General features: G+C 43.1%; 1 protein-coding gene across 5 annotated transcripts; it reads right to left on the bottom strand.

Annotated features, from left to right (window-relative positions):
• Position 1: 1 nt before the first annotated feature.
• MEAF6 (MYST/Esa1 associated factor 6) lies at positions 2 to 27,973 on the bottom strand. 5 transcript variants are annotated; one of them, XR_011533054.1, is made up of 9 exons: positions 27,780 to 27,960; positions 26,500 to 26,615; positions 23,620 to 23,707; positions 23,433 to 23,478; positions 6,416 to 6,608; positions 2,849 to 2,878; positions 2,688 to 2,744; positions 2,033 to 2,066; positions 2 to 1,532 (listed from the first exon to the last, which is right to left on the bottom strand). XR_011533054.1 is itself a non-coding variant. In XM_070594281.1 (8 exons), the coding sequence occupies exons 1-8, from the start codon at positions 27,867 to 27,869 to the stop codon at positions 1,524 to 1,526; spliced, it is 606 nt and encodes a 201-aa protein (XP_070450382.1). In that variant the 5' UTR covers positions 27,870 to 27,960; the 3' UTR covers positions 2 to 1,523. The 5 variants fall into 5 exon arrangements, 3 of the variants coding, with proteins under 3 accessions (XP_070450382.1, XP_070450391.1, XP_070450397.1); XR_011533058.1 differs by lacking the exon at positions 2,849 to 2,878 and having other exon boundaries at positions 27,780 to 27,973; XM_070594281.1 differs by lacking the exon at positions 2,688 to 2,744.

Raw genomic sequence — 27,973 nt, 5'->3', positions numbered from 1 at the left:
ACAGAGTCAAAAAAAAAGTTTATTTGAGAAAAGAGTGAAAGCTTTTGCACATTTGACAAGTAGACTTGTTTTGATAATAGATGCCATCCATATTCAGCTCTACCAAGATTATCACAAAGGAAACAGCTTTTCTAACAAAGATATGGGCATAAGTAAAGGACTACGACTAAATAGAGTCAAAGGAAGGGTGAGGCCCCAAATCTCTCCCCTGGACTGATTCACAACCCAGGATTTAAATGAAACCAGCCCGTCTCCCAGGGCAGTGGTTCTCAACTTGGCTTCCGACCAGAATCCCAGGGACTCCTCGAAAGGAAATCCCAATAACTAGACGGCCCCCGGGCAGAGTCTCTGGGTGTGGGACCCAGGCATCAGTGTTTTTTAAGCTTCCCAGGTGATTCCAACGTGCAGCCGAGGCAGCTCACCACTGCTCGGGAGGCAGGCAGCCAGTGTCGCCGCGTTCCTCAGCCCGTCAAGCCCTGTGAGGAGGCGGTCTGCTGGGCCTCGCTGGCTCTCCTTGATCCTATCTTTCACTCTGCTCAAGAACTTCCATACGGTATCAGCTTTGGGTGCAATTCTGAGCCTTTCTATTTGTCTTAGTGATTTTTAGAGCAACATTTAATCAGGCAAATACCAGCAAAGAGAGAAAAGATGGAAAAAGAAAGAAATTTCCATAAGGCATGATATGAATAAATTATTTTAAAATAAGTGAAAAAATGATCTCAGGTTTAAAAGCAAAGCATGAGAAGTCAAAGCCCGTGAAAATTTATTTATACAAAAAAATAAAAATATCTATTTTTAAAGGATTGATTTAAACTTATGTTTTTCAGCTTTTCCTGTTCCTTGAACATGAAACTGCTTCCAACTCAGAAAGATTTAAGATAGGTAATCATTAAATAGACACTCTTTACCTTCCTCCTGCAAACAAACAGAGCCAAATTCCCCATTTTATTTATGGTGAACCAGATTATCTTCAGTTAAGAACTTTGGCAACTGCACGAAACAGATGATCAGCTCTGTCAGCGGGAAGGTACGAGCTGGACATCGGCAGGACAAAAAGTCCCAAAAGAAAATAAGATGGTAAAAACAACAGTAGAAAAATAATAAAACATGAACAAAATAAGAAAATGCCAGATATTTACAGCCTCCCACTGCAGGGTGACCTGTCGTCTACTTTCAGCATAAAACAAAAGCAGAGGGCGTTTCTTGATGGGTGTCACAGATGAAGCTGGCGCCAGCCAGTGGGGGGACAGTCATTCCAGGAAGGGAGAAACACAGTTGGCGACTTGCTGGGGCTGTGACCAGGTCTTGGTCCTCCTGCAGTTCTGTTACTAAAAATGACACACGGCGAGCGATCCGATGCGGTCTTACAGAAACAACTTGTTTGTCACCACATTTCAGAACAAACTACTCAGAGTCACAGGCACTGGGTCTGGGAAAGCAGAGGTGGACGGCCACGCACGCAGGTGAGGTCGGAGGAGGGGAGAGGGCTCTACAGCCTGGAAGCTTCTGTGCTAAGGAGTCTTCTAATAGTCCTAAGGAGAGAGAAACAAAGTCCCAGCTTACTCTCAGCAGAACATGGGTTTGAAGCTAAGAAAAAAAATGTCATAAACAAGTCTGCTAGGGGGTTGCTCTGTAGCCCCAGACTATTTCAAATGCAATGGACGATACTTCACATCTGAAAATGGCCTGTCGAGTCCATGAAGGGACTGAAACCCAATCAATTCTGCCCCAGGAGACCTCCTGAGCTCACCAGTCACTAAGAATAAATAAATGAATAAAAAGCTAGTATTAATAATTGATTGTTTAATCAAAGGGAATTTTTCTTCCACAAAAATGTGTGACCCCTCTCTCTCTCCAAAATATAAAAACAGTAAATAACACCTCAGACTTGAAGTGTACCCAGATGGCCCTCAGACTTTAGAATGGGCGTTGTGACTCCAGATCAGGAACACTCAAGTTCTGAAGACGAAGACATTTTTCTAATCATCTACAAAATTACCGGGCTGTCTGAAATGGTCTGGCTGATACTTACAGCTCGTGGTTTTTTGTTTAACTTCAGATCAATCCTGCGATAGGAAAGATAAAAAATATTTGCATTTTACTTTACAGAAAAAGGGTCCAAGAATCAGCTACTGTACAGGGCACAAGCTATAACAAAGGCTATTTGGTTAAGTAAAATCCACATTCTTCCTTAGACTATGTCATATTTAGTTGTTTACCCAGATATTATTAAGCAAGTATTTAAAAACATGAGCAGATACTCTTGCCACAAGGCAAACTTAAACGACTCAAGAAAGAAATAGACAGCAGTCACGAAAGCCAAATCATTTTTTAAAATTACTCCAAAATTACACGTTAAAGAGACTGGATTAAGAGGCATGCTCCACGTTAATGTGTTAGCTCTTAACTACATCCCTGATAGTCACTGAGACACAGAGTGATTAAGAACAGGAAGGAAACTAGGACTTTGTATTTCTGGATAGGAAACACAAAAGAAATTAAACGAATTTCAATTCTTAAATCTTTCCAAAGCCAAATATCAAGATCTTAAACTATTAATCTCCTTACGAAGCAAAGCCAGAAAATCAATTTAAATATAAAGTAAAGGTTATCTAGTTTAAAAGAAATTAAAATGCATAAAAGTGAAGTTTACTTAATTTTGCTTAAGTTATTAAATAAAATGTTACCTCCATCACGTTTTTCTGTTTTAAAAAAAACTTCCCAGCCTAACCTAATATACATACCTACAATTAAACAGATAAACTATGGGTTAGAAAGGTCTCAAAAAGGCATATTGGTCTCTACACACTAACAACACAGCACAAATACTAATTCAAATCAAACTTACTCAAAGTCATAATCAAACATGCCAGACGGGCTGAGGGCAGCATTTGAAAGGAAGAAAGCAATAGAAATTAATATACTAATTGAATAAATTAGTTGATTAGCCACCCTAGCAAGATTTATAGAAACAAAATCAGCTTTAAGAATCTTAAGCCATAAAGTTTTCAACATCAAGGCACCAAAGACAGTGTGGTTGGCAGAGTCCCTTCCCTCAGTGAATTTCACATTAGGACAGACCACGAAAGGAAAAGTCACGTCATTAGGAACCTGGACCCCTGCAGGACTTCTATTAGCTGCCCGATTCAGAGTTAGAGCTTTCAAAATATTCTATTGTAATGAAAAATATAAATAGGGCATTAGAAGAAATAGAGAAAGAGGGTTTAGTCATATAATGAAAGGTGCTTTGAAGACAGTACTAATAACTCAGCATAATATACTTTCACTAAAGTCAAAGATAAAAACATGACAAATTTTTTAAAAAGAAAACATTCTGCAACTTTTAACTCGAGTTCTATGTTCCAGCGTGTCCAGGGAGCGTGGCACTCCTTTTCTACAGCATTCATCCTAGAAGCCAAGGGTCGAATGCAGAGTCTTGTTCCAGAAACTGCAGAGCCGTCTTACTCTGCCCCCTGAACTGGTGGCGGCAGTGAACGGCTTAGGTCAGGGCCGCAATTGCGGAGCACCGAGGTCTGCAGCGCCCCTATCAAAACAAAGCAAAGTTGCCATCCACGAGCACCCGAGCCTCCGGCACCCGGAGGGGAGCAGCACAGAGGAGGAGGCCACTTGGGGCCATTGCTGCTAACAGACCGTGGTCCAGGCAGACCTCCAAGGCAAACAGTAACCAAGATTGTGACACCAGCTCCTTAGGTGGCTCCAACGCCTTTCTGACTGTAGGCATGTGGTAAAACAATATGCAGAATAGCTGTCTTTCCCTCCTAGCCAATGTTTGCAAGAGCGAAGCTGGAAGAAAGCTTAACTTCAATATCCCTTATGCAATAGCTTCACCTGACACATCTGGGAGAGTATACGGTAAGTGTACAAACTAGTAACTATCAAAAATTTAACTTTCAGCCTAACTCAACTTTGTTCATAAATTAAAGGAGACTGTACCTACTTAAAAACTATCTTCAAAAAACTTCAAACTATCTAGAAGAATTCTAGACATTGGTATAGTATAAAAACCTATAAGAGCAGCTATAAGTTATTATTTCAACTTTTTTAAAAAAAGACACTGGGACTTATTCAGATGTCATGTAAAACATAAGAATTCAGAACACTGTAATCATTTACGAATGCTAAAAATTATTTGATAAATTTTCATATTCCTGAAGAGTACAAATTCAAAAGCTGTTCTTTTTTGCTAAAGTACCATATTTATTTCCACTTTGCTTTACTCACCACTAAACAGTGCCTGGTACATAGGAGGTACGCAGACGTTTGCTAAAATAATGTCCTATTGACTTTACTGACCATACAGGGTGTGACACGTGGGAGGAGAAACAAGGACTGTGCTGAGGGCAGACTTCCAGTGTGTGTGGACCGCCCACCCCATCTGTCAGCCCCACTCAGACATCAGTCAGGGGTCAGGGGTCGGGGCCAGACACAATTCCAGGCTCAAGACGGCAGGAGCCTGAGAACCTGAGAACCGTAACTGGCCATGAGGAGCCATCGCAGGTGCACTGAACTGCTCTTCCCAGCAAGAAGGCAAATCAGCTCCACTCCGCTCCCCTGGGGCAGACGAGTGCCTGAGGTCAAGGAGAAGCCCAGCCAGATACCAAACCAGGGAATGACAAACAGAGCCTGTTCTCAAACAGTTCTTCCCCACTTGTGGGAAGCAGTAACTAACATCAAAGATCTTTATAAATCCTCATATTTTTCCGGGAGTTAGCTCCTAGGGCCAGGAGACGAAGGAAGGGTAGGAAGAAGTGCTGTCCCTGTGGAAACCTCCTAGAAACCTACAAGAAGGAAGTGAAGTTCAAGGCCTGGTTCCCTTTATCAGTCAGCCGATGACGTCATTAAGGCAAATGAGGTGTTGCCCGAAATAGACAATAGCTATCGAGAAAGCTTACGGTGACAGATGGAAAAAATGTCCCAGAAACTTTCAAGGAATTTTCCCCCTGCTCTGGACACTCCGAAATAGGAAAAGAATCATTGCTTTAAAACGATGCGGGAGCAAATTTAATAAAAGCTTCACAGAGCATGATATTTAATTATCTTGACAATTAAAAAAATATTTTTAAGAGTATGGTTCCCTGCTACTGTTTGTGATAAGCTGGGATCAGTCCCATCACAGTGGTCAAATAACGCAGAGCCGTAAAAAAAAAAAGGAGATGATAGGCAATTTTTGCTATTTCTTAGTGCAGTTATGAGATTGGCATGGTGATTCCTGGTTTGCAGAAAACATCAGCAGCAGTCCTTTGTTGCTGTTTGGAGGAAATACTATTTCTGCAGTCTAAAAACCACCACCACCGCTGACAAGCAAAACTCTTAAAAGAATTCAAGAACCAGTTGATGCCAAGGAGGCTTAAACCAGTTAGATTAATTCTCCATTATCCCCGGGTCTCACGTCCACAAAGCTAACAATCTTCACACCTTGGGTGCATGAAGGAATGTGCTGCCCGTGTGTAAAACGTCCCAGCCCAGAAGCAAACCGGAGGCCAGGAGCCCCACCCACTCCTGCGTGCCCCTCATTTTTTCAGCACTCGGGCTCCCAGGAGGAGCGGGACAAGAGCCAGCCTACGGAGACCCGCTTTTTATGCCTCCCAGAGGAAGGTGTGAGGCCAGAGCAAGATCCTCACTCTGGAAACTAGGCATCACCCTCTCTGAGGGCAGCTGTGTGATTTCCAGTTGTCTCAGTTAACAGGCCTCAGCATTACCGTACAAATGCCATGCAGCGTGAACGCTAAAATCCTCTCTGGGAGGCACCTGCCCCTCTGTCCACGGAGGTCATTCCTATCTCATTACGTACTGCAAAACACACAGTGGCAAAGATGATCTAGGAAGGCACTCCCACATCTGATAGACTTTACGTTGTTCTTCTGAGATCTGAAGCCAGCATATTGCAGAGATATATAAAAACAGAAATCACAGACAATCAAAACACTTGTATTGAAAAAGAAAAACAGCCCCGTGAGATCAGTTCTCTCCATCCACGAGGGAGTAATGGGCAGGGATCAGGACCGAGAGCAAAAGACTTTGCCCCACTCCGCAGCTTCCCAGCACGTGCTAGGACACACATTCCGTTTCTATTTCCCCTTTTCCTCTCCTAAAAGCAGGCCAAATCCACCACACTAAACATGTTTCTATGGAATAAAATTCTTCTGCACTAGAAACAGTGAGAAGGATGGCCTCCTTCACGGTCACTCTGATGCCCACCAATTCCCCCCTTAGAGACAGAAAAACTCCTCCGTTTCACTGGGACCAAAGGGATTTCTTCCCATCAGAAATAGGAAGACTGCACTGATGCTGAAGATTCTTTTTCTAGTAAAGTCCCTCCCCAGCCATGGTCACAGAAGCTCCGGGTGGGCGGGGGTGGTGTGAGGTGGGGAGTGTGGGGGTCCCCGCCACTGACCTGTGCCGGTTTTTGTTCTTTCGTTTTTTATGGCTGCTGTGGTGGCTCCCTGAGGAAGTAGAAGACGCAGCCTTCTGAGGTTTCACTCCCTGCACAGATCCATCCAGATCCTCAGGGTCCTCCTGGCTGGGCTCATTTTCCTGATTGTGGAAGTCTGGAGAAGTATCACTTTCTGTGCCACTTCCTGGCTCCCCTGGAGGAAAGAAACACAAGTCCCCAGAAACATCATCAGTCTCCTCAGGTAATCTGTTCACCAACGAGGACAGACTTTTTGAGCACTAATATATATGGAAAAGGATTATTTCTTATCCTCGAGGACCAAATATTCTGATTCACACCAAGATATATACAGTCAAAGCATCGAAGTTACCAGAATTCTTGAAAAACATGTAATCTGAAACAGTGTAACCAGAGGCAAGAGATCTAATGACGGCTGGGAGATGGGACCATACAACCAGGATAACCTCACCGCATACAGCTTGTTTAGACATAGAATACGCTGATGAGATTAATGATTATACGAGAAGCGTTACTAAAAACACTTGGGGAGGTGAGAGATGACCTTGGGAAAACATCCTACAGCGGGCCCCAGTTCCTTCCCCAAACCATACAGGAATCCTGTCTTTCTATCAAGAAAAAGGGCTCGAGAGGAGAAGAGCCTACTACCTACGTCACTCTGAAAAGTCTTAAGAATATTTAAAAAGTGATGATAATACTCTTGAGCTGACACAATATTCCCAATTTTAAAACATCCCTTAGATATGTTAAATAAGCAAGTTCAAGAACAATTTGTATACATATAATTTTTAGGGAAAACTACATATATTTTGGTAAATGTATACTTTTCTTCCCTGACAGGAATTTCTTGAAACTCTCAACAGAAAAAGATGCGGGAAGACTTTCACTTTACTGAACTTTTCAAGGATCGTAAATATGTACATTATCTGTTTCTAAAAATTGTCAAAAAACTGTGGACAGCAGGACCAGGGGCCAGTTTTCTTCTTTTTTATGTCTTTGTATCATAAACTGCTGGGAAGAGATTTCAAAGTGAGTAGCACGTGGCTATGAGAAGTAGAAGAGGCAGTCCCAAACAGCAGGAGAAAGAAAAAGAACCACATCTCCCAAATCATGAAACCCTGTTTTTGAATATTTCACGAAAGCAACAGAAGAGGGAGCTGTGGAACTAAGAGGCTAGAAAAAGCACACTGACCCGTCCTGCCCTCCCAAAGTTCAGGACAACCGATTTCATACAAAAATCAGGAAGAGAACTTCAAAACTTACTACACAGAGCTAGAGCTAGAAGACAGTGGTAATGGTGTAGGAACAGACACACAGATCAAGGGAACAGAATTCAGAGTCCAGATACAAACCCTTACATTTCCGGTCAACTGATTCTCAAGAAGGTTGACCAGACAATTCAGTGAAAAAAGAATAGTCTTTTTGACAAATGGTGCTGGGACAACTGGACATCCACGTCCAGAAGAATGAAGCTGGACCCCTATCTCACTCCATACACAAAAATTAACTCAAAATGGATCGCAGACCTAAATGTAAGAACTAAAACTAGAAAACTCTTAGAATCCACTGGATTACGCAATGGTTTCTTAGAAATGACCACAGAAGCAAGCATGAAAAAAAGAAAAAACATATAAAGTGGACATCATTTATATAAAACACTTGACCTGTAAATGACATCACCAAGAAAGTAAAAAAACTACCCAGAGAATGGGAGAAATTATTTGCAAATCATATATCTGATAAGCACTTGTACCCAGAATATATGAAATCTTAGAACTCAATAATAAAAAGACAAAAGAACAAATTTTTTAAAATCGGCAAAAGATTTGAATGGACATTTCTCAAAATAAGATATACAAATGGTCAATAAGCACATGACCATGCTTAACATCATTAGTCATTAGAAAAATGCAAATCAAAACCACAATTGGGTTGTTTGCTTTTTTGTCGTTGTTTTCTTCTTCTCCCCAAAGCCCCCTGGTACATAGTTGTATATGCTAGTTATAGGTCCTTCTAGTTGTGGCATGTGGGACGCTGCCTCAACATGGCCTAACGAGCAGTGCCATGTCTGCGCCCAGGATCTGAACCGGCAAAACCCTGGGCTGCTGAAGCAGAGTGCGAGAACTTAACCACTCGGCTACAGGGCCGGCCCCAGTTGTTTGCTTTTTGTTGTTGAGATGTAGGAATTCTTCATATATTTTGGATATTAACCCCTTTTCAGATACATGGTTTGCAAATATCTTCTCCCAATTGTTAGGTTGTCTTTTCATTTTGTTCATGAAGACTTTTAGTCTGAGGTAGTCCCATTTGTTTATTTGTTCTTTTGTTTCCCTTTCCTGCCCAGGCATAGTATTTGAAAACATGCTGCTAAGACTGATATCAAAGAGTGTACTGTCTATGTTTTTGCCTAGAAGTTTTATGGTTTCAGGTCTTACATCCAAGTCTTTAAGCCCTTCTGAGTTAATTTTTGTAAGTTGAGTTAATGGTGTAAGATAATGGTCTACTTTCATTCCATTTTTTTCCCCCTTCTTCTTCTCTCAAAAACCCCCCAGTACATAGTTGTATATTCCAGCTGTAGATCGTTCTAGTTGAGCCATGTGGAATGCTGCCTCAGCATGGCCTGACCAGCGGTGCTAGGTCCACGCCCAGGATCCGAACCAGTGAAACCCTGGGCTGCTGAAGCGGAGTGCATGAACCCAACCACTCGGCCACAGGGCTGGCCCCCTACCTTCATTCTTTTGCTTGTGGCTGTCCAGTTTTCCCAACACCATTTAATGAAGAGACTTTCTTTTCTCTATTGTATGTTCTTGGCTCCTTTGTCAAAAATTAGCTGTCCACAGATGTGTGGGTTTATTTCTGAGCTCTCGATTCTGTTCCATTGATCAGTGTGTCTGGTTTTGTGCCGGTACCATGCTGTTTTGATTATTATGGCTTTGTAGCATATTTTGAAATCAATGAGTGTGATACTTCCAGCTTTGTTCTTTTTTCTCAGGATTCCTTTGGCTATTTGGGGTCTTTTGTTGTTCCACATAAATTTTAGGATTCTTTGTTCTACTTCTGTGAAATAGGTATTGGAACTTTGATAGGGATTGCACTGAATTTGTAGATTGCTTTAGGAAGGATAGACATTTTAACTATTTTAATTCTTCCAATCAAAGAGCATGGAATATCTTTCCATTTCTTTGTGTCTTTTTCAATTTCTTTCAACAATGTTTTATAGTTTTCAGTGTTATGGGTCTTTCACCTCTTTGGATAAATTTATTCCTAGGTATTTCATTCTTTTTGTTACAATCATAAATAGGATTATATTCTTAATTTCTCTTTCTGCTACTCCATTGTTAGTATACAGAAATGCAAGTAATTTTTGCATCCTGCAACTTTCCTGTATTCACTTATTATTTTCAATAGTTTTTGGTGGATTCTTTAGGGTTTATATATATAAAATCACGTCATCTGCAAATAGTGACAGTTTCACTTCTTCCTTTCCAATTTGGATCACTTTTATTTTTCTTGCCTGATTGCTCTGGCTAGGGCTTCCAATACTATGTTAAATAAGAGTGGTGAGAGTGGGCATCCTTGTCTGGCTCCTGTTCTTAGAGGGATAGCTTTCAGTTTTTCTCCGTTAAGTATATTAGCTGTAGGTTTGTCATATATGGCCTTTATCATGTTGAGGTACTTTCCTTCTACACCCATTTTATTGAGGCTTTTTATCCTAAATGGATGCTGTATCTTGTCAAATGCTTTCTCTGCATCTGTTGAGATGACCATGTGATTTTTGTTCTTCATTTTGTTAATGTGGTGTATCACACTGATTGATTTGCGGATGTTGAACCATCCCTGCATCCCTGGAATAAATTCCACTTGATCATGGTGTATGATCTTTTTAATGTATTGTTGTATTCGATTTGCTAGGATATTGTTGAGGATTTTTGCATCGATGTTCATCAGTGATACTGGCCTATAATTCTTTTTTTGTGTTGTCCTTGTCTGGCTTTGATATCAGGATGATGTTGGCTTCTAGAAGGAGTTAGGAAGCCTTCCCTCCTCTTCAGTTTTTGGAAGAGTTTGAGAAGGATAGGTATTAAGTCTTCTTTGAATGTTTGGTAGGATTCATCAGGGAAGCCATCTGGTCCTGGACTTTTATTTTTGGGGAGGTTTTCGATTACTGTTTCAACATCTTTACTGGTGATTGGTCTATTCAAATTCTCTATTTCTTCTTGATTCAGTTTTGGAAGGTTGTATGATTCTAAGAATTTATCCATTTCTTCTAGATTATCCAATTTGTTGGCATATTGCTTTTCATAGTATTCTCTTATAATCTTTTGTATTTCTAAACTGTCTGTTGTAATCTCTCCTCTTTAGTTTCTGATTTTATTTATTTGAGGCTTCTCTCTTTTTTTTTGGTGAGTCTAGCTAAAGGTTTGTCAATTTTGCTTATCTTTTCAAAGAACCAGTTCTTAGTTTCATTAATTTTTTCTATTTTTTTTTTTAGTCTCTATTTCATTTATTTTCACTCTGATTTTTATTATTTCCTTCCTTCTAGTGATTTTGGGCTTTGTTTGTTGTTCTTTTTCTAGTTCCTTTAGGTGCACTGTTAGATCGTTTATTTGAGATTTTTCTTGTTTGTGGAGGTAGGCCTGTATTGCTATAAACTTCCCTCTTAGTATTGCTTTTGCTGTGTCCCATAAATTTTGGCATGTTGTTTTTTCATTTTCATTTATCTCCAGGGATTTTTGATTTCTCTTTTGATTTCTTCACTGACCCAATAGCTGTTCAAGTTGCATTTTGTTTAACGAATTGTTGAAGCAATTACATCATTTGTTTAAGCAATTAAAAAATGGGCAACTGATCCAAATAGACATTTTTCCAAAAAAGATTTACAGATGGTCAACAGACACATGAAAAGATGTTCAACATCACGAATTAGTAGGGAAATGCAAATCAAAACTACAATGAGATATCACCTCACACCCATAAGAATGGCTATAATTAATAAGACAGGAAACAAGAAGTGTTGGAGAGGATGTGGAGAAAAGGCAACTCTCATACACTACTGGTGGGAATATAAACTGGTGCACCCACTATGGAAACTAGTATGGAGATTCCTCAGAAAATTAAGAATAGAACTACCATATGACGTAGCTATTGCACTGCTGGGTATTTATCCAAAGAACATGAAAACACAAATGCATAAAGATACATGCACCCCCATGTTCATCACAGCATTATTCACAATAGCCAAGACTTGGAAGCAACCTAAGGGCCCATCAAGAGAGGAATGGATAAAGAAGATGTGGTGTATATACACAATGGAATACTACTCAGCTATAAAAGAAGATGAAACCTTGCCATTTGCAACAACATGGATGGACCTTGAGGGTATTATGCTAAGTGAAATAAGTCAGATGGAGAAAGTCAAATACCATAGGATCTCACTCATAAATAGAAGATAAAAACAACAACAAACAAACAGATAGATACAGAGATTAGATTGTGGTTACTAGAAGGAAAGGAGGGGGGCAAAAGGGGTATCTGGGCACATGTCTATGGTGACAGATGGTAATTAGTCTTTGAGTGGGAAACATGATCAGAAGTCAGAATATACACAGAAATCGAAATATAATGATGTACACTTGAAATTTATATAATGTTATAAGCCACTGTTACCTCAATAAAATAAATTTTTTTAAAACCACAATGAGATATCACTTCTATCTAATCATAAAATTGGAGTTGGGAGGACAAAAGGGAGAGTTCTCATGCCCTACCTCTACACTGACCCCAAAAGGAAGGAGGGGACTTCCTCTTCTTGCCCAGCAAGAGCTCAGCCAATGAGAGACTCAGAACTCAGCCAATGCAAAGCCAGTCCACAGAGAACACCCACTTCCTCCAAGAGACCCTGCCGACTTCCTCCTCCCTCCATAAGAGAGTTTCTCCTCCCTCACTGTTGGGGGACTTGTACATGGCTTCCCATGGTTGCAGACTCTGAAGTGCAATTCTTTGCTGATCCCAAATAACCTATTTTTGCTGGAGAAATAACTAGCTGTCTCTCTGTTTAAAGTCAACACTTCTCATTCAGTAGGATGGCTATAATGGAAAGACAAACAATAACAAGAGTTGGTGAGAATGTGGAGAGACTGGAACCCTCACACACTCCTGATGGGAATGTAAACGTGCAGCCACCTTAGAAATCAGTTTAGGAGTTCCTCAAAAGGTTAAACATCAAGTTAGCAAATGATCCAGTAATTCTACTCCTAGATATATACCCAAGACAAATGATAACATGTTTACGCAACACTTGTCACGAACGTTCACAGCAGTATTATTCATAGTAGCCAAATGTCCATTGACCGATGGATGTACAAATAAAATGTGGTTTATCCATACAATGGAATATTATTCAGTATTAAAAAGAAATGAAGTACTAATACATGTTTTGTTTTGAGTTTTTTTGGTGTGATTAGTATCAAGAGCCTAACATTTATATACCTACCATATGATCCAGCAACCCCACTTAAGAGCATTTATCCAAAAGAACTGAAATCTGCATCTCAAAGAGCTATCTGGACTCTCATGTTTACTGCAGCATTATTCACAACAGCCCAAAGGTGGAAACAACAGCAATGTCCATCAACAGATGAATGGATAAAGAAAACGTGGCAAATACATACAATGGAATATGTTATTCAGTCTAAAAGGCAGGAGATCCTGTCACAGGCTACAACAGGGAGGAAGCTGGAAGACACTGTGCTCAGTGAAGGAAGCTGGGTGCAGGACAAACACTGCATGATTCCACACACAGGAGGCGCCTGGAACAGTCGAGCTCACAGAAGCAGAGTATAGCGGCGGGTGCCAGGGGCTGGGGACGGGGAAAGGGGGAGCTGCTGCTCGCTAAGCATAACGTTGCAGTTACGCAATGTAAGTTCCAGAGATCTGCAGCACAACACTGTGCCGACAGTAATAATATTGTATTGTGCACTTAAAAACCTGCAGATCTCACGTTTAGTGTTCTTAACACAATTTTAAAAAACCCCTACCATTTAGAGATACATACTGAAATATATATACAGGAAAAAACGGTCTGATGTCTGAGATTTCCAATATAGTACAGGGGGTGGAGGTGGGCATGGGTGGGACGTGGACAGGGCAGGGTCGGCCATGGTGTGACGGTTTGGGGGCAGTGCGATGGGTACACAGGGGTTCATTATTTTATTGTCTCTCTGTGTAGATTCAAAATTCACTTTAATAAAAGTAAAAATGTGGGGCCGGCCCTGCGGCCGAGTGGTTAAGTTCATGTGCTCCGCTGCGGCAGCCCAGGGTTTCGCTGGTTCGGATCCTGGGTGCGGACATGGCACCACTCCTCAGGCCGTGTTGAGGCGGTGTCCCACATACCACAACTAGAAGGACCCACAACTAGAATATACAACTAGGTACTGGGGGGCTTTGGGGAGAAGAAGGAAAAAAAAATAAAAGAAGATTGGCAACAGATGTTACCTCAGGTGCCAATCTTTAAATAAATAAATAAATAAACAAATAAATACAAAGTAAAAATGTAATCTTTTTTCCCCTCTCATTTTATCCCAGTGATATCTATAACAGGCCCTCCCAAGGTATGCTTTTAGGAATGTGAAGGCAAGAGTCTTTTTGGAAAATCTAGAGTGCTCTCCAACACTAACAACCAATTCCCCAATAATACAGACACCAAAAGTTCAATTTAATTCCGACACTAACTACTCCACAGGTTCAGGGCTCAGTCCCATGACAGTGCCCCACTTCAGACATTGGTTGCCAGTCCTGGGCTTCCCATACTTGACAGACCAGTTATAAATGAGGGGTACCCACAGCCCCCTCCTCAGGTTTGATAATTTGCTAGAACTGCTCACAGAACTCAGGAACACACTTTACTTACTGTTACTGGTTTATTATAAAGCCGTCAACTCAGGAAGAGCCAAACGGAAGAGGCGCACGGGGCAAGGCAGGGAAGCCCCAGGCCGCTCTGGGCGCAGCATCCTCCCAGCACCTGGGTCCACCACCGGCACTCCAGCGTTCAGGGGCTTTTAGGGAGGTTCATGAGGAAGTAAGCCATCAGCCGTCAATGATTAACTCAATCTCTAGCCACTCTCCCCTCCCTGGAGGTTTGGGGGGTCAGGCTGAAAGTTCTAAGCTTCTCATCGAGGACAGGTCTTTCTGGTGACCAGCCCCCATCCTGAAGCTATCCAGGGGCCCCCAGCCACTAGCCCTTTCACCCAATCTTTTTGTATACTAGCCATTCTTCTTACTCTGGAGATTCCAAGGGTTTTATGAGCTCTGGGATAGGAAAGGGGACAAAGACCAAATATACATTTCCCATTAAGCCACAGAAAATAATTGAGCTGTATTTATGAAAATCACTCTTTGACACAGTAATGCCACTTCTGGGACACTGTCAGACAGAACTTTAAAAAAAAAAGCTTATGTTTATTGTGACATGGTTCACAGTGGGGAAAATGGAGACAGGGTGAATACTCATCAACAGAGGCGGCACAACCCAACCGTGGGGCATTGTTCAGCTTTTTTTTTTTTTTGAGGAAGATTAGCCCTGAGCTAACATCTGCCGCCAATCCTCCTCTTTTTGCTGAGGAAGAGTGGCTCTGAGCTAACATCCGTGCCCATCTTCCTCTATCATATATGTGGGATGCCCGACACAGCATGGCTTGATAAGCGATGCTAGGTCCATGCCCAGGATCTGAACCAGTGAACCCCACACCCCTGAAGCGGAGCACATGAACTTAATTGCTATGCCACCAGGCTGGCCCCTATTTTTCAGCCTTTAAAAAGAATGTGAAACAGACATTTCTCCAAAGAAGACATACAGATGGCCAATAGGCACATGAAAAGATGTTCATCATCACTGATCATCAGGGAAATCCAAATCAAAACTATACTAAGATATCACCTCACACCTGTCAGAATGGCTAAAATAACCAAGACAAAAAATAACAAATGTTGGAGAGGTTGTGGAGAAAAAGGAACCCTCATACACTGCTGGTGGGAATGCAAAATGGTGCAGCCACTATGGAAAACAGTATGGAGATTCCTCAAAAAATTAAAAGAGAACTACCATACGATCCAGCTATCCCACTACTGGGTATCTATCCAAAGAGCTTGAAGTCAGCAATTCAAAGAGACTCATGCACCCCTATGTTCACTGCAGCATTATTCACTATAACCAAGATGTGGAAGCAACCTAATTGTCCGTCAAGTGATGACTGGATAAAGAAGATATGGTGTACATATATACAATGGAATACTACTCAGCCATAAAAAAGGACGAAATCGTCCCATTCACAACAACATGAATGGACCTTGAGGGTATTATGTTAAGTGAAATAAGCCAGATAGAGAAAGACAAACTCTGTATGATTTCACTCATATGTGGAAGATAAACAGATGGACAAAGAGAACAGATTAGTGGTTACCAGGGGGAAGGGGGGTTGGGGGTGGGCACAAAGGGTAAAGTGGTGCACCTACAACACGACTGACAAATAATGTACAACTGAAACTTCACAAGATTGTAACTATCATAACCTCAATAAAAAAAATAATAAAAGAAATGAAAAAAATAAAGCGTGTTCTGTACCAAATGGTTGGAAGGTCTCTGGAGTTCTGTCAGTGTCCTCACTGTCTGTGACGTTCTCACCTTCGGCAGAAACACTGGTCATATCCTTATGGAACAGTCACACACTGGACTCCAATAAAGTATTTTATTCTCAAAAAAAAAAAGGGGCCAGCCCAGTGGCTCAGCAGTTAAGTGCACACACTCTGCTTCAGCAGCCCAGGGTTCGCCAGTTCGGATCCCAGGCGTGGACATGGCACTGCTTATCAAGCCATGCTGTGGCAGGCGTCCCACATATAAAGTAGAGGAAGATGGGCATGGATGTTAGCTCAGGGCCAGCCTTCCTCAGCAAAAAGAGGAGGATTGGCAGCAGATGTTAGCTGAGGGCTAATCTTCCTCAAAAAAAAAAAAGAACGTGAGGGGCTAGCCCAGTGGCATAGTGGTTAAATCCGTAAGCTCTGCTTCAACGGCCTGGGATTCTGGGGTTCAGATCCCAGGCACGGACCTAGCACCACTTGTTGAGCCATGCTGTGGCAGCATCCCACAGAAAATGGAGGAAGACTGGCCTAGATGTTAGCTCAGAGACAATCTTCCTCAAGCAAAAAGAGGAGGATCGGCAACAGATGGTAGCTCAGGGCCAATCTTGCTCACCAAAAATAAAAGTGAGATGCTAACAACAGCCAACACATATAGTCCTTCCTAGAAGCCAGGGATGATTCCACAGACTTTAAATATATTCATACAACCCTCACAAAAACTCTACAATCACGATGTCCATTTTACAGAGAAAGGAACTGAAGGGTAGAGAGGTTAAGGAGCCTGCCCACGGTCACACAGCTAACAGGTTGTGGACTTGGGATTCGAACTCAGACAGCTGGGCTCAGAGTCCACGCTCTTGATCACCACTCTATCCTGCATCTCACTGACTGAACATTGATTGGCATTGAACCGGCAACGGTCTATGTGCCGTAAGGAGTGGAAAAGCAGATAATGTGCACAGTTAGGGTCCAATTTCTCTATTAGAAAACCTCCAGCTCTTCTATGTGTGTGTTTGTGTGTTCGTGTGCATGTGTGAATCCAGAAATATGTGTTAGGAAAATACCAAGCTGCTAATGTTGGCTACCTCAGAAGGGGGGGCTGAAGTAGAACAGGAGGTAATGAACCTATCAAACTCACCTCTCAACAACTTGACTTGTAATAAGAATGTATTACTTTTCCAGTTCTTAAAAAACATCTAATGAAATAAAAAAAGATGAGTTTTAGATAGAACAGTATCAGGACAGCCTTCTTCTCCCATATCCGGTTCCATTTTTATTTAGGTAAAAAATGTCATCTCTAAAAATGCAAATGGTGGAGGCACTGGCTGGGGAGGGAACAGGTTGACAGGGCATGAGGTCACAAAAGCTTTGGATCACAGATAGGACGACAGAAGGGGCACTGGACTAACTGAGTAAGGGCTGGGCACAGGGGAGAGAAGGGTTAACCAAAAAGGTGGGAGACAAGTAAGAAAGGCAAGTTAGATCTGGCAAATTCTGTGTATGTTTCAATTCTATTGAGAGACACTGATGAGCAAAACCAACCGTCTCCTCATTTGGGGCCAGCTGCTATGAGAGTATCAAGTAAAGGGATGAGCAGGTCACATTCTATGAGGTAAGCACACATGTACACACACGTGTGCAAACTCACACAAGCGTGCAAAGCGAATCAAAGCCCTGTGAATAGGGAGGGCACCAGCGTTACCTCTCTGAAGAGGTGACGTTCCAGGCAGTAACCAACGTCCCAGAGGGCTGAAACAGATATCAAGTATCCTGGGAGTCAGAGAGGAGTGAACGATTCAGGAAAAGCTCCACTGAAGGGGTGGAACTGAAACTGGACCTTGAAAAATTAGAAGCCCAAATAAGTACAAAAAATAACACAAGCAAAAGTGCAGAGGTGAGAAAACGCAAGGGATATTTGGGACAAATGAGGCAAACAACATCTCTCAAACAGAGCTTGAGAAACGAGAGGTGAAGTGGAACACACAGCTTAGGAGGAGCCACAAAGCCCAACGAAGGGATTTCATCCAGGCACAATACGAGGGGATGGGCAAGAGGGCTGAAGGGTGCCTAACCTTTCTGAACCCAGTTCCCCATCTGGAGAATAGGAATTCTGTCTCTCACGTGTTGAGTACCTCATGGACGAGGTGGACGAGGCACTGGGCTAGACGCTGGGGCGACGGCAATGTTTCCTACTTTCAAGGAGCTTTCATCGATACCTGTCCTCAAGGAGCAGCTTTAAGGATTAAACGAGGTAACACAAGTAGAGTGTTCGCTTAGTGTCTGGAACATAGTCAGTGTTCACATCTCAATATCCTTGAGATCTACAAACACGCACGTCAAATTCTAAACAAACAGACTACTTGCTGTGAAACAATTGCTAGTAGGACATAAGGTGAAGTCATCAAGAATTCTCAACAGAAAAGTAACAGCAGACAATACACACTGAGTTCTCTGTGCAAAACCCTGTTTTAGGATTATTGGGCTGGAAGAGGTTTAGAAAAGACACTGGAGACAGGGAGACTAGCTTAAACATTGTTAAAATACAAAGTGAGACCACAAAGTAACAATTTTCTTCCTTGGCTCCTAGAAGCAGAAGAGGAGTGATAACAAAAAGGGTGGGTTACGACATCTCTAAGTGCAGCAGCCGGTCACTCCATCGTCTGATGCTGCCACTGTGCAAAGACACATAAGGTTGTTTCTCACTGACATCAAAGCGAGCAACTCATTCTTTAGAGCAAAGAAAATCAGATTTTGATTAAGTTTAATAAATCTACAAATGAGACACTACCTATTAAAAGAAACGATAGCTACCAAATAGAGGGAAAAACAAACTTCTGATCAGCACAGAAAGTTCAAAGGAAGTAAAGGCAGATACCTAGAACGACACCTCATGCTCCTGTTTACTTACCCACTGAGCGATGTAAATGCTGCCGGGAGATCTGGGCTGACGAAAGCTTCAGAGGGCCCAGGAAAATAAACAGCAGAGGCTGCTGATCCTTAAAGGAAACTTTACCTGCCTGTTTTGTTTTTCTTTCACTTTATTCCTTTTTACAAAAATATAAGCCTTCACTAATTTGCATACAATTCCCCTTTGGGGACCATGCGAATCCACTCTCCTTCCAGTCTGGGTACATAAGAAGCCAAAGGAAGCAGAAAGCAATGCATTTTTTGAGGAAAATTTTCAGAATCGTTTGAAAATAAAATGATAAAAGTATAAAACTCCAAAACAGTTGAGATCTAAGAATATGCAAGTCAAAATTCTAAGAGGAAAGAATGTTTACTTTGGGGCCAGCCTGGAGGCGTAGTGATTAAGTTCGCACGCTCTGCTTCGCGGCCCAGGCTTTATGGATCTGGATCCCGGGTGTGGACCTACACTCCATGCATCAAGCCAAGCTGTGGCGGCATCCCACATACAAAATACTGAAAGACTGGCACAGATATTTGCTTAGGGCCAATCTTCCTCACCAAAGAAATAAATAAATTTAAAAATAAAGAATGTTTACTTCATTGCCACCAAAGATCAAAAATACAGAAATCATTCCACGAGATTGGTTATACAGAAATTCTGAGACCCTGGAGAGACTCTGTACAAAGGAAAAAGTGCAAAAGGCAAAGTAGACCATTCCTCTCACGGAACTAAAGCTTGCCTTGAATCACATGGGTGTTTCAGGGACCCTCAAGCCTTGAACTTGGCTTAAAGAGGTCCGAGCACCTAGCAAGAGGAAACGTAAGTCTTCTCTGGAAGACAGCACCTTCGTCCTGGCCCTCAAATTATTCTACAAATACAGTCATGTGTCACACGACAAGGTGTTGGTCAATGACAGACCACCTATACGACGGTCATCCCATAAGATTAGTACCATACAGCCTAGGTGTGTGGCAGCTACACCATCTAGGCTTGTGCAAGTGCACTTCATGATGTTCGCACAACGATGAAATCGCCTAACAACGCATTTCTCAGAACATATCCCGGTCGTTAAGCGGCACATGACTGTACTTTTCATTATTAATGAGCAGTACACAGGGAAATTAGATTTCACAAGTAATAATCAGCAGAAACAACAAACAGAAATAGGTCCTTAGAGACTTCAGAAATTGAAACACAGATTACAAAAACACTATGCTTACTATACTTAAAGAAGTAAAAGGCTAGTTTGAAAATAACTGCAAAGAAAGCTATCAAAAAATTACATAGCAGCTTTTAAAAATAAAGTACAATTTCTGGAAATCAGGGCCGGCCCCGGGGCCGAGTGGTTAAGTTCACACGCTCCGCTGTGGTGACCCAGGGTTTCGCTGGTTCGGATCCTGGGCGCGGACATGGCACTGCTCATCAGGCCATGCTGAGGCGGCGTCCCACATGCCACAAGTAGAAAGACCCACAACTAAAAAAATATACAACTATGCTGGAGGAATTTGGGGAGAAAAAGCAGAAAAAAAAAAAAAGAAGATTGGCAACAGTTGTTAGCTCAGGTGCCAATCTTTAAAAAAAAAAAAGAATTTCTGGAAATTAAAAATGTAATAACAAAAGATTTAAAACCAAGGGAAGGTTTAAGAGCAAATCAGACTCAAATGAAAAGAGAATGAGGAACTGGTAGGTCAAAAAAAATTACTCATAATGCAGCACAGAAACAAAAAGAAGATACAGAAGAGATTAAAAAAAAAAAAAAACAGACAGAAAGGATAAAATGAGAAGGTTTAACACTTAGCCGGAGTACCAGAAGGAGAGGAGAGACAGCAGGGAGCAAACGCAGTATCTGGAGATTCCCAGTAGGAGCTGGGAATGTTCCAGAACTGATGAAAAATACCAAACCACAGTTTCAACAAGTCCAATGAAACCCAGGCCAGATAAATAAAAAGGAATTCATACTTAGACACATGGCAGTTAACTGTAGAAAATCAAGACAAAAATAAAACCTTAAAAGATAGCAGTGGGAAGTGGTAATGGCAGAAGTGGTGAGACAGAAGCCCACAGAATTACTGTAAAAGGGCTCTGGCCATTGGAAATAATGAACTCCAGGATTTAAGTAATTCTCTACACTCTGCTTTATTCCAAAAAGAATTCAAGGCAGCTTATCAAGATCCATATAATGAAATCCAATAAAATAAATTTAAAGTGACGTAAATAACACAAAGAGGAACGGAAGAGGAAAGCAAGCTGGATGCAGTACTAAGAGTCATTCCCAAAATGCATGCTATAAATTCCTCTTTGCTTTCTAGGGGGAACCACAGATTTGGCATTAAGCATTTCGGCACCCACACAAAAAGGGAAACAGTCAATTAACCAGATTTTCTGTAAAAACCAACTAGTCTTGCAAGGAAAACAACTACTCCTAAAGGAGATGATAATTAGTAATGATAATAAACAACATTTGCAACATCCTCTTACGATAAATAGAGGGACACATTTTACAGGACCAAAGTATAATTAGCAAATGCAAGTTGAGAGGGAAGACCGAGGAATACCAATATGATGTAGTCAAGAGGGGGGGCTCAACCCAAGGGGACGTTCCTAAGGGAAGGGATGGCCTGCATACGCTTTAGAAAATCTTTAATACGCAAGTATTTGTCTCAGTCAAGCTTCTGAAAGTAGTGGCTTTAAGAGTCTGCTGACAAGAACCTAGGTGCACCTGTTCTGTGTGGGTCACTAGGTACAGAGCCACATACTAAACGATCCACTAAGCCAGGGGCCTGATAACAGACTTGTGAAAACTGAGAAATCAGACATCATTCTGTCTCAACTCAAAGGACTCAGCTCCAGAATGTTCTTTAATCAGTCTTGTTACTCAACAAAGCAGAAGAAATGGCTCTACAATCTAGAAGCGGCTTTAACCGAAAAGAAATGCGGTTTAACTGGCAGTCATACCAAAAGAAAAGTCCGAAGGCCTTGGTACAACTGATTAGGTTGGCAGAAAGGAGTCAAAGATGCCTACAAAGTTGGGAATGAGGGAGAATGGGGGCACTATAACAGAAAAAGTGGGCAGACATGTTTTGGAGGAAATAGAACACCTCAGTTTTAGACAAAATGTTTGAGTTTGAATACGTGAATGGAAATGTCTAGAAGACATTTTCTAGGATTTTCTTTTCTTTTTGGGGGGCTGGGGCCGGGGCGGGGCAGGGTAAGGAAGATTATCCCTGAGCTAACAACTGTGCTAATCTTTCTCTATCTTGTATGTGGGACCCCACCACAGCATGGCTTGACAAGTGGTGTGTAGGTCCATGCCCAGGATCCAAACCTGTGAAGCCCAGGCCACCGAGGCGGAACATGCAAACCTAACCACTACTCCATGGGGCTGGCCCCTCTAGGATTTTCTAGAACTGCATGACTAAAGCTCAGGAAAGGGGTTAGGGATAGACCTAAAAATCCAGAAATCTGTACGTGGAGATAATAACTGAAGTCACTGAGTAGTTCTAATTCCCAAACTACCAAAATCCCTTTTCCTCAAACCACTGCCTTAATGCAAACAAAAGAACTGGCTCCCATAAGAAGCGATGCCACCTGAAAGAGGTACACAGCCACAATATAAAAAGCAAGTTCAAAAAGTGATCCAGTGCACAGGGAGAGCACCCAATACAGCCACACAGAGTCTGACTCAGAGAGATAAATGTACAGATCTACACCCCATCACTAGAAATTAGAACAGAATGACACTGTATGGCTTACACATAGAGAATGATATAATTTCTTTCTTCTTTTTTTTTGGTGAGGAAGATTGGCTCTGAGCTAACATCTGTTGCCAATCTTCCTCTTTCTGCTTGAGGAAGATTGTCACCGAGCTAACATCTGTGCCAATCCTCCTCTATTTTGTATGTGGATGAGCAGTATGTAGGTCCATGACTGGGATCTGAACCTGTGAACCCCAGGCCACCGAAGCAGAGCGCAGGAACTTAACCACTTTGCAACTGGGCTGGCCCCAAGAATGATACAATTTCTCTACAAAGTAAATACTACCCACTCTCCATTTTATATTTAAGAACACACAGGTACATTCTGTTTACAGGATCAGAATTTCCTAAGAATTATCAACTTAGGTACATGGGGATTTATATCTCTGAAATTTTCCACATTGAAAGATTCTTTTAACTTTAAAAAAATCCCCTAAGACTTCTCAGGAGTGAAGACGTTATCTTTGTGTCTTTGAGCCGCTGAAGGCAACCTTCACGTGATAGAAGAGGCAGAAAGGACATGGCAGTTTCTTCCTCAAAAGAAAGACATGATTAAGGATACCCAAAAAGATTCCTAACTTCTAGCAGAAGAGGCAAGAGTAGAGGAGACGTAGTCTTCAGAGACACAGTTGGACCGGAGTGGAATAGAGGGACTGTGGTAGCTTAACAATAAATTGAAGAAAAGTGAAAAAAATAAACTTACTCTTTTCAATGAGCTGGTCTTGAACTCCTGCCAACGCACTTACTGCCTAAAAAAAAACACCAGTTACTAGAAAAGTTATCACAGCCCTCAGGAGAGCACGCGCAGGCAGAACAGAAAGAGAAAACGCACGGAAATTTATCTGAGCTCCTCCTCGACAGTGGGCCACAGAGAGCGCCCCGTCACTTACAGCTGCCGAGGTGACCGAAGATTTACTGAAGAGCCGCTCAGCCTCCTTGAACTTCCGGTTCCTTCGATCGTTTTTGCTATTGGAGTTTCTAAAACACACACAAGAAACTCACTATCAGCACCAAGCTGAGTCCAGGGCTCAAGCTGAAGATGCTCCAGGGCAAATGCAAGGAACTCTTTTTCCTTTTCCTTTTTATTACCAAGCTCCATACAGAAATGCCTCCATCCCACTTGGATTGCCCGAAACACCCTTTACCCTGAACGCCTATGGAGACAGCCCCGTTCTCCAGCGCAGGATGCGTGCCCCCCGGGGTACAAGTGATTACCTTAATTGGTTCACAATTGCTTTCATTTTAATTGTATTCATTTTAATGCTCATTATTAAAAACCACTAGCGCAGACTAGTGATAGGAAGCGTCTCTGTTAAAATTTAAACAAAGAACCAGGGTTCCTTGGAGAAGCTGCTGCTATCAGTTCTGGCACAAGAAAAGGACAAAGTGACAGAAAGCAACCAAGTGCTCAGACTCATAGGGTCACGTCAAAAGGACAAAGGAATCAGCTTGAGGAGGCTCCCCTTGGCCAAGTTTGGGACAAACGAAGCATCAAAAAGGATAATGATGGGTGTGTTTGCTTTGTGAAAAGTCACTGAACTGCTTATTTGTGACTCGCGCACTTCTCTGAATGGTCATGGGCCACATAACATTTCCGTCAAGGACACACCGCATATAGGACGGTGGTCCCATAAGACTACCACCACGTGGCCTGGGTGTGCAGTAAGCTATCCGATCCAGGTTGGTGCAAGGGCACTCTATGACTCAAAATGATGGAATCGCCCAGTGACACATTTCTCAGAACTTATCCCTTTTGTTAAGCGACACATGACTGTATATATTTCAATAAATTAATTTATACTAAAAAATAACATAAACCTCTACAATAAAAAAGTGACAGTCCTAGATCCTAACACACTGTTTTTTAAAGAATCCCTGAGTCTACAGTGATAGTAAAGAGAGACAGAGAGTGAAAGGGAGAGAAGGGCAAAAGGGAAGACTCTCCTTTCAGAATGCCAGTAATAAATGCAAAAGCAAGAGTAAAATTAGAATCACAATTTTGCAACCTCCAGTAAAATAAGTGATTCAGACAAGAATCAACAATAGATGCTAAAAACAGTGATAAAAATTTCGGGGGAGCAGTATGTTCACACTGTCCAAAACTGTAACCTCCAAAACTACTTTTTAGTTACAAAGAGGAAAAAAAAGCAACTTTTATAATGGAGAAATCACAGGCTCAAACTTAACAGCACCAATAATGGGACAATCCAACATTATGTGCCTTCTGAGAAAATAGAGGGAAACAAGTCACTAATGCGACATTTTTGCCAAAAATTTAAATAGGATCTCTTATGAGGTCACAATAAGAAAAATTCAGGGGGACCGGCCCCATGGCCCGAATGGTTAGGTTCGTGCACTCCGCTTCGGTGGCCTAGGGTTTCGCCAGCTCAGATCCTGGGTGCAGACACGGCACTACTCATCAAGTCACGCTGAGGCGGCATCCCACCTAGAAGGACCCACTAGAAGGACCCACAACTAAAAATACACACCTATGTACCTAGGGGGCTTTGGGAGAAAAAGGAAAAGTAAAATCTTAAAAAAAAAAAAAAAAGAAAAAAGAAAAAATCAGGTACTGGAACATTCTACAAGACAATGTCATAAACAACAACTTCACCACCAATAAGAGTAGGAGACTCTCCTAGATTAAGAGACTAAAGAGACGTAACAGGCAAATGCAATGCACGAATGCTAAGGGATCAAAATAAGGAAGCAAAGCCTTTTGGGGACAATTAGGGAAATGTGAATAAAGACTGCGTATTAGATGATGGTATTAGTGATAATTTTCTAGGTATGATAACTGTGGTTAGGTAAGAAAAATGTTCTTATTCTTAGGAGGGAAGAGCTGACATAATAGGGGCACTGTCATGATATACCTGCTTTAAACTTTTACATGGTTTAGGGGGAAAAACAAGTGTGGGGAAATGGGAGAGAGAACCACAAAGGGGTGGCCTGAGGGAGCTCTCTGTGGTGCTGGAATAGCTCTGCGTCTTGACTGCAGTGGTGGTTACAGGAATCCACACACACGATAAAATGACAGAACTACATGTACACATTGTATCCATGTCAATTTCCCAGGTTTGATACTGTACTATAGTTACATAAAACCCAACCATCGGGAAAAACTGGGGTGAAGGGGACACGAGACCTCTCTCTACTATTTTTGCCACTTCGTATGTATCTATAATGATTTCAAAATTTTCAAAAAGTGTAAACATAGATGAGTGTCTTTATGCATATTATAGAGAGAGGAAAAGAAAAGAGAGAGAGACAGCAAATATGGCAACAAGTTAACAATTGGTGAGTGCCCTTTAAGGGTATCAAATGTTCCTGTACTATTCTTTCGATTTTTCTACAGATTTGAAAATTTCAAACAATTTAGCGAGTTCTCAAGTATGATATTAATAAATAAACAGTGGTACAGGTGGCACACAGGTATGGCAAATATTGTGAGGGGGGAACTCATGACGGATTAAAATGTGAAAGACTCAAATAAGAGAGCTGCTGTGTAAAGTATTATACGTTGCACTTCATTTAGGTCTCACGCAACCCCGAGCCACAGGCTGGACTTTCCCTATTTCACTGATGTCAGATTTGTCCAGGATCACTCAGTGAGGCAGTGGCTGAGCCCGAGGCCAAGTTCAAGCCCAGACCTCTTTCCACACCACCGCTTTACTGGTGCCTCCCTGCAAACTTGCTAGCAAGAACATATATGTCCTTAAAACAAATATTACTAGGGAACAACACAAACACTGTAGGCTTCTGACACTCACTTCTGGTTGGTCAGATACCGATCCCAGCCACGGATAATGTTGCCATACATCTGAGTGTCTTCCAGGTAGCTTCCTTCAAAAGCATAGATCTGTCTCTCCAAGTTTGCCAGTGTTTCCTGAGAGATGAAAAACACGGCAAACGGGTAATGCCTTTTAAATACAAACATTAACTCTGACCAAACCGAAAACTCAAGCCCAACGACACTAAACCACCGTTGTGGAGAGATGGAGGACATGGGGAGGGGCAAGCTGCTCCAGAAGAAGACAGTCTACCCCTGTTTGCTGGATCCCTTTGAGAACAGAAAGGGATAGAGAGAGCCGATCCCCGGAAAAATGTAGACTCATGCAAAATTTTGCATACATTTCAGAGGGTTCGTGGAAACCCAGCTGTCAAGAACCCCGGCTGAGGCAGAACGTGAGCAGTCTCCACTCCCACGCATACAAGGTGCCGCCACCGGGGAGAAGGCAGGGCGCGCAGCCTCCAGCGCCAACGCACTCCCCTCCCCGCAGGCTCAGAGAGGCCGCCTGCGCTGGGCTGCCAGTTGCCATGGAAACGTGGAAGGGCAGCTTCAGGTGAGACGCGCCTCCCCACGCCCAAGCCAAAATGCGGGGGGCAGGGAGGGCTTGGCCACCAGAGTGCTTGGGACCCTGGCTGCATGTCACGATTCACAATCCCCTACACTGAGTCCGCTCCCCTCGCCTGTCACCTTCTAGATGCTCCCAAACGCATCACATCCCTGCCCATCAAAACACCCATCCAACGGATCTACTCCTAGTCCCCAAAAGGACATGCGCCCCTCCATCCTCCAAAGGCCAGATTGGATAACAAGGTGCCCCTCCCACCCACGCCTGCTGCCCCACCCTCCCCAAAGCCCACCCGCAAGCCCGACCCGATCTCCTGCAGCCCGCCGACACGCCCGCCCGCACCCCGCGGAGATCGCGCCCCGCTCGCTCTCGCCCACCCCGCAGAGCTCACGGACACTCGCCTTTCCCGGCTCCCACCCCGACCCGCACCCCAGGCGCCATCCCGCCCCCACGCCCCTCCCCCCGGCTCCGCGCCCGCCCCCGCCCCGGCTCGCCCGGCTCGCCCGGCTCCAGCGCCGGCTCCGCCCCGCCGGGAAGCCGAGGCGCCGGCGGGCCGCGGAATGCGCAGCCCGGCCTCGGGCCCCGGACTCCGGGCCGCCGCGCTGCGCCCGCGGGGTAACGGCCCTGCGCGGCGGGCCGGGGCCGGGCGGCGGGGCGGGCGCGGGCCCCCGGGCGCTCCAGGGCCAGAGCCTCACCGCCAGCTCCTGCTTCCGCTTCACGAGCTCCGCCAGCTCCCGCCGGGTGTCCGGGATCTGCGGCGGCGCCGCCTTGTTGTGCATCGCCATGTTGGGCTCAGGCAGGCGGCGGCGCGCCGGGCTTGGGGCGGGCCCTGCGCGCCGCCGCCCGCCAGGGGGCGCCCGCGCCGCACTGCGCCTGCGCGCCGGCTTCC

The sequence above is a fragment of the Equus przewalskii genome, chromosome 2, assembly GCF_037783145.1.
Source record: "Equus przewalskii isolate Varuska chromosome 2, EquPr2, whole genome shotgun sequence".
NCBI lineage: Eukaryota > Metazoa > Chordata > Mammalia > Perissodactyla > Equidae > Equus > Equus przewalskii.
Note: the sequence above shows the minus strand (reverse complement) of the source record. Positions and strands in the feature narration are given on the sequence as shown.

What these genes read in the sequence shown, in the direction of transcription:
- MEAF6 (XM_070594296.1), bottom strand. Translation starts at nt 27,869, where the DNA reads ATGGCGATGCACAACAAGGCGGCGCCGCCGCAGATCCCGGACACCCGG. An exon ending in AGCGGAAGCAGGAGCTGGCG is followed by an intron (nt 26,616 to 27,779) that starts GTGAGGCTCTGG and finishes TTCATCTCTCAG; the next exon opens with GAAACACTGGCAAACTTGGA. An exon ending in CGGTATCTGACCAACCAGAA is followed by an intron (nt 23,708 to 26,499) that starts GTGAGTGTCAGA and finishes TGTGTGTTTTAG; the next exon opens with AAACTCCAATAGCAAAAACG.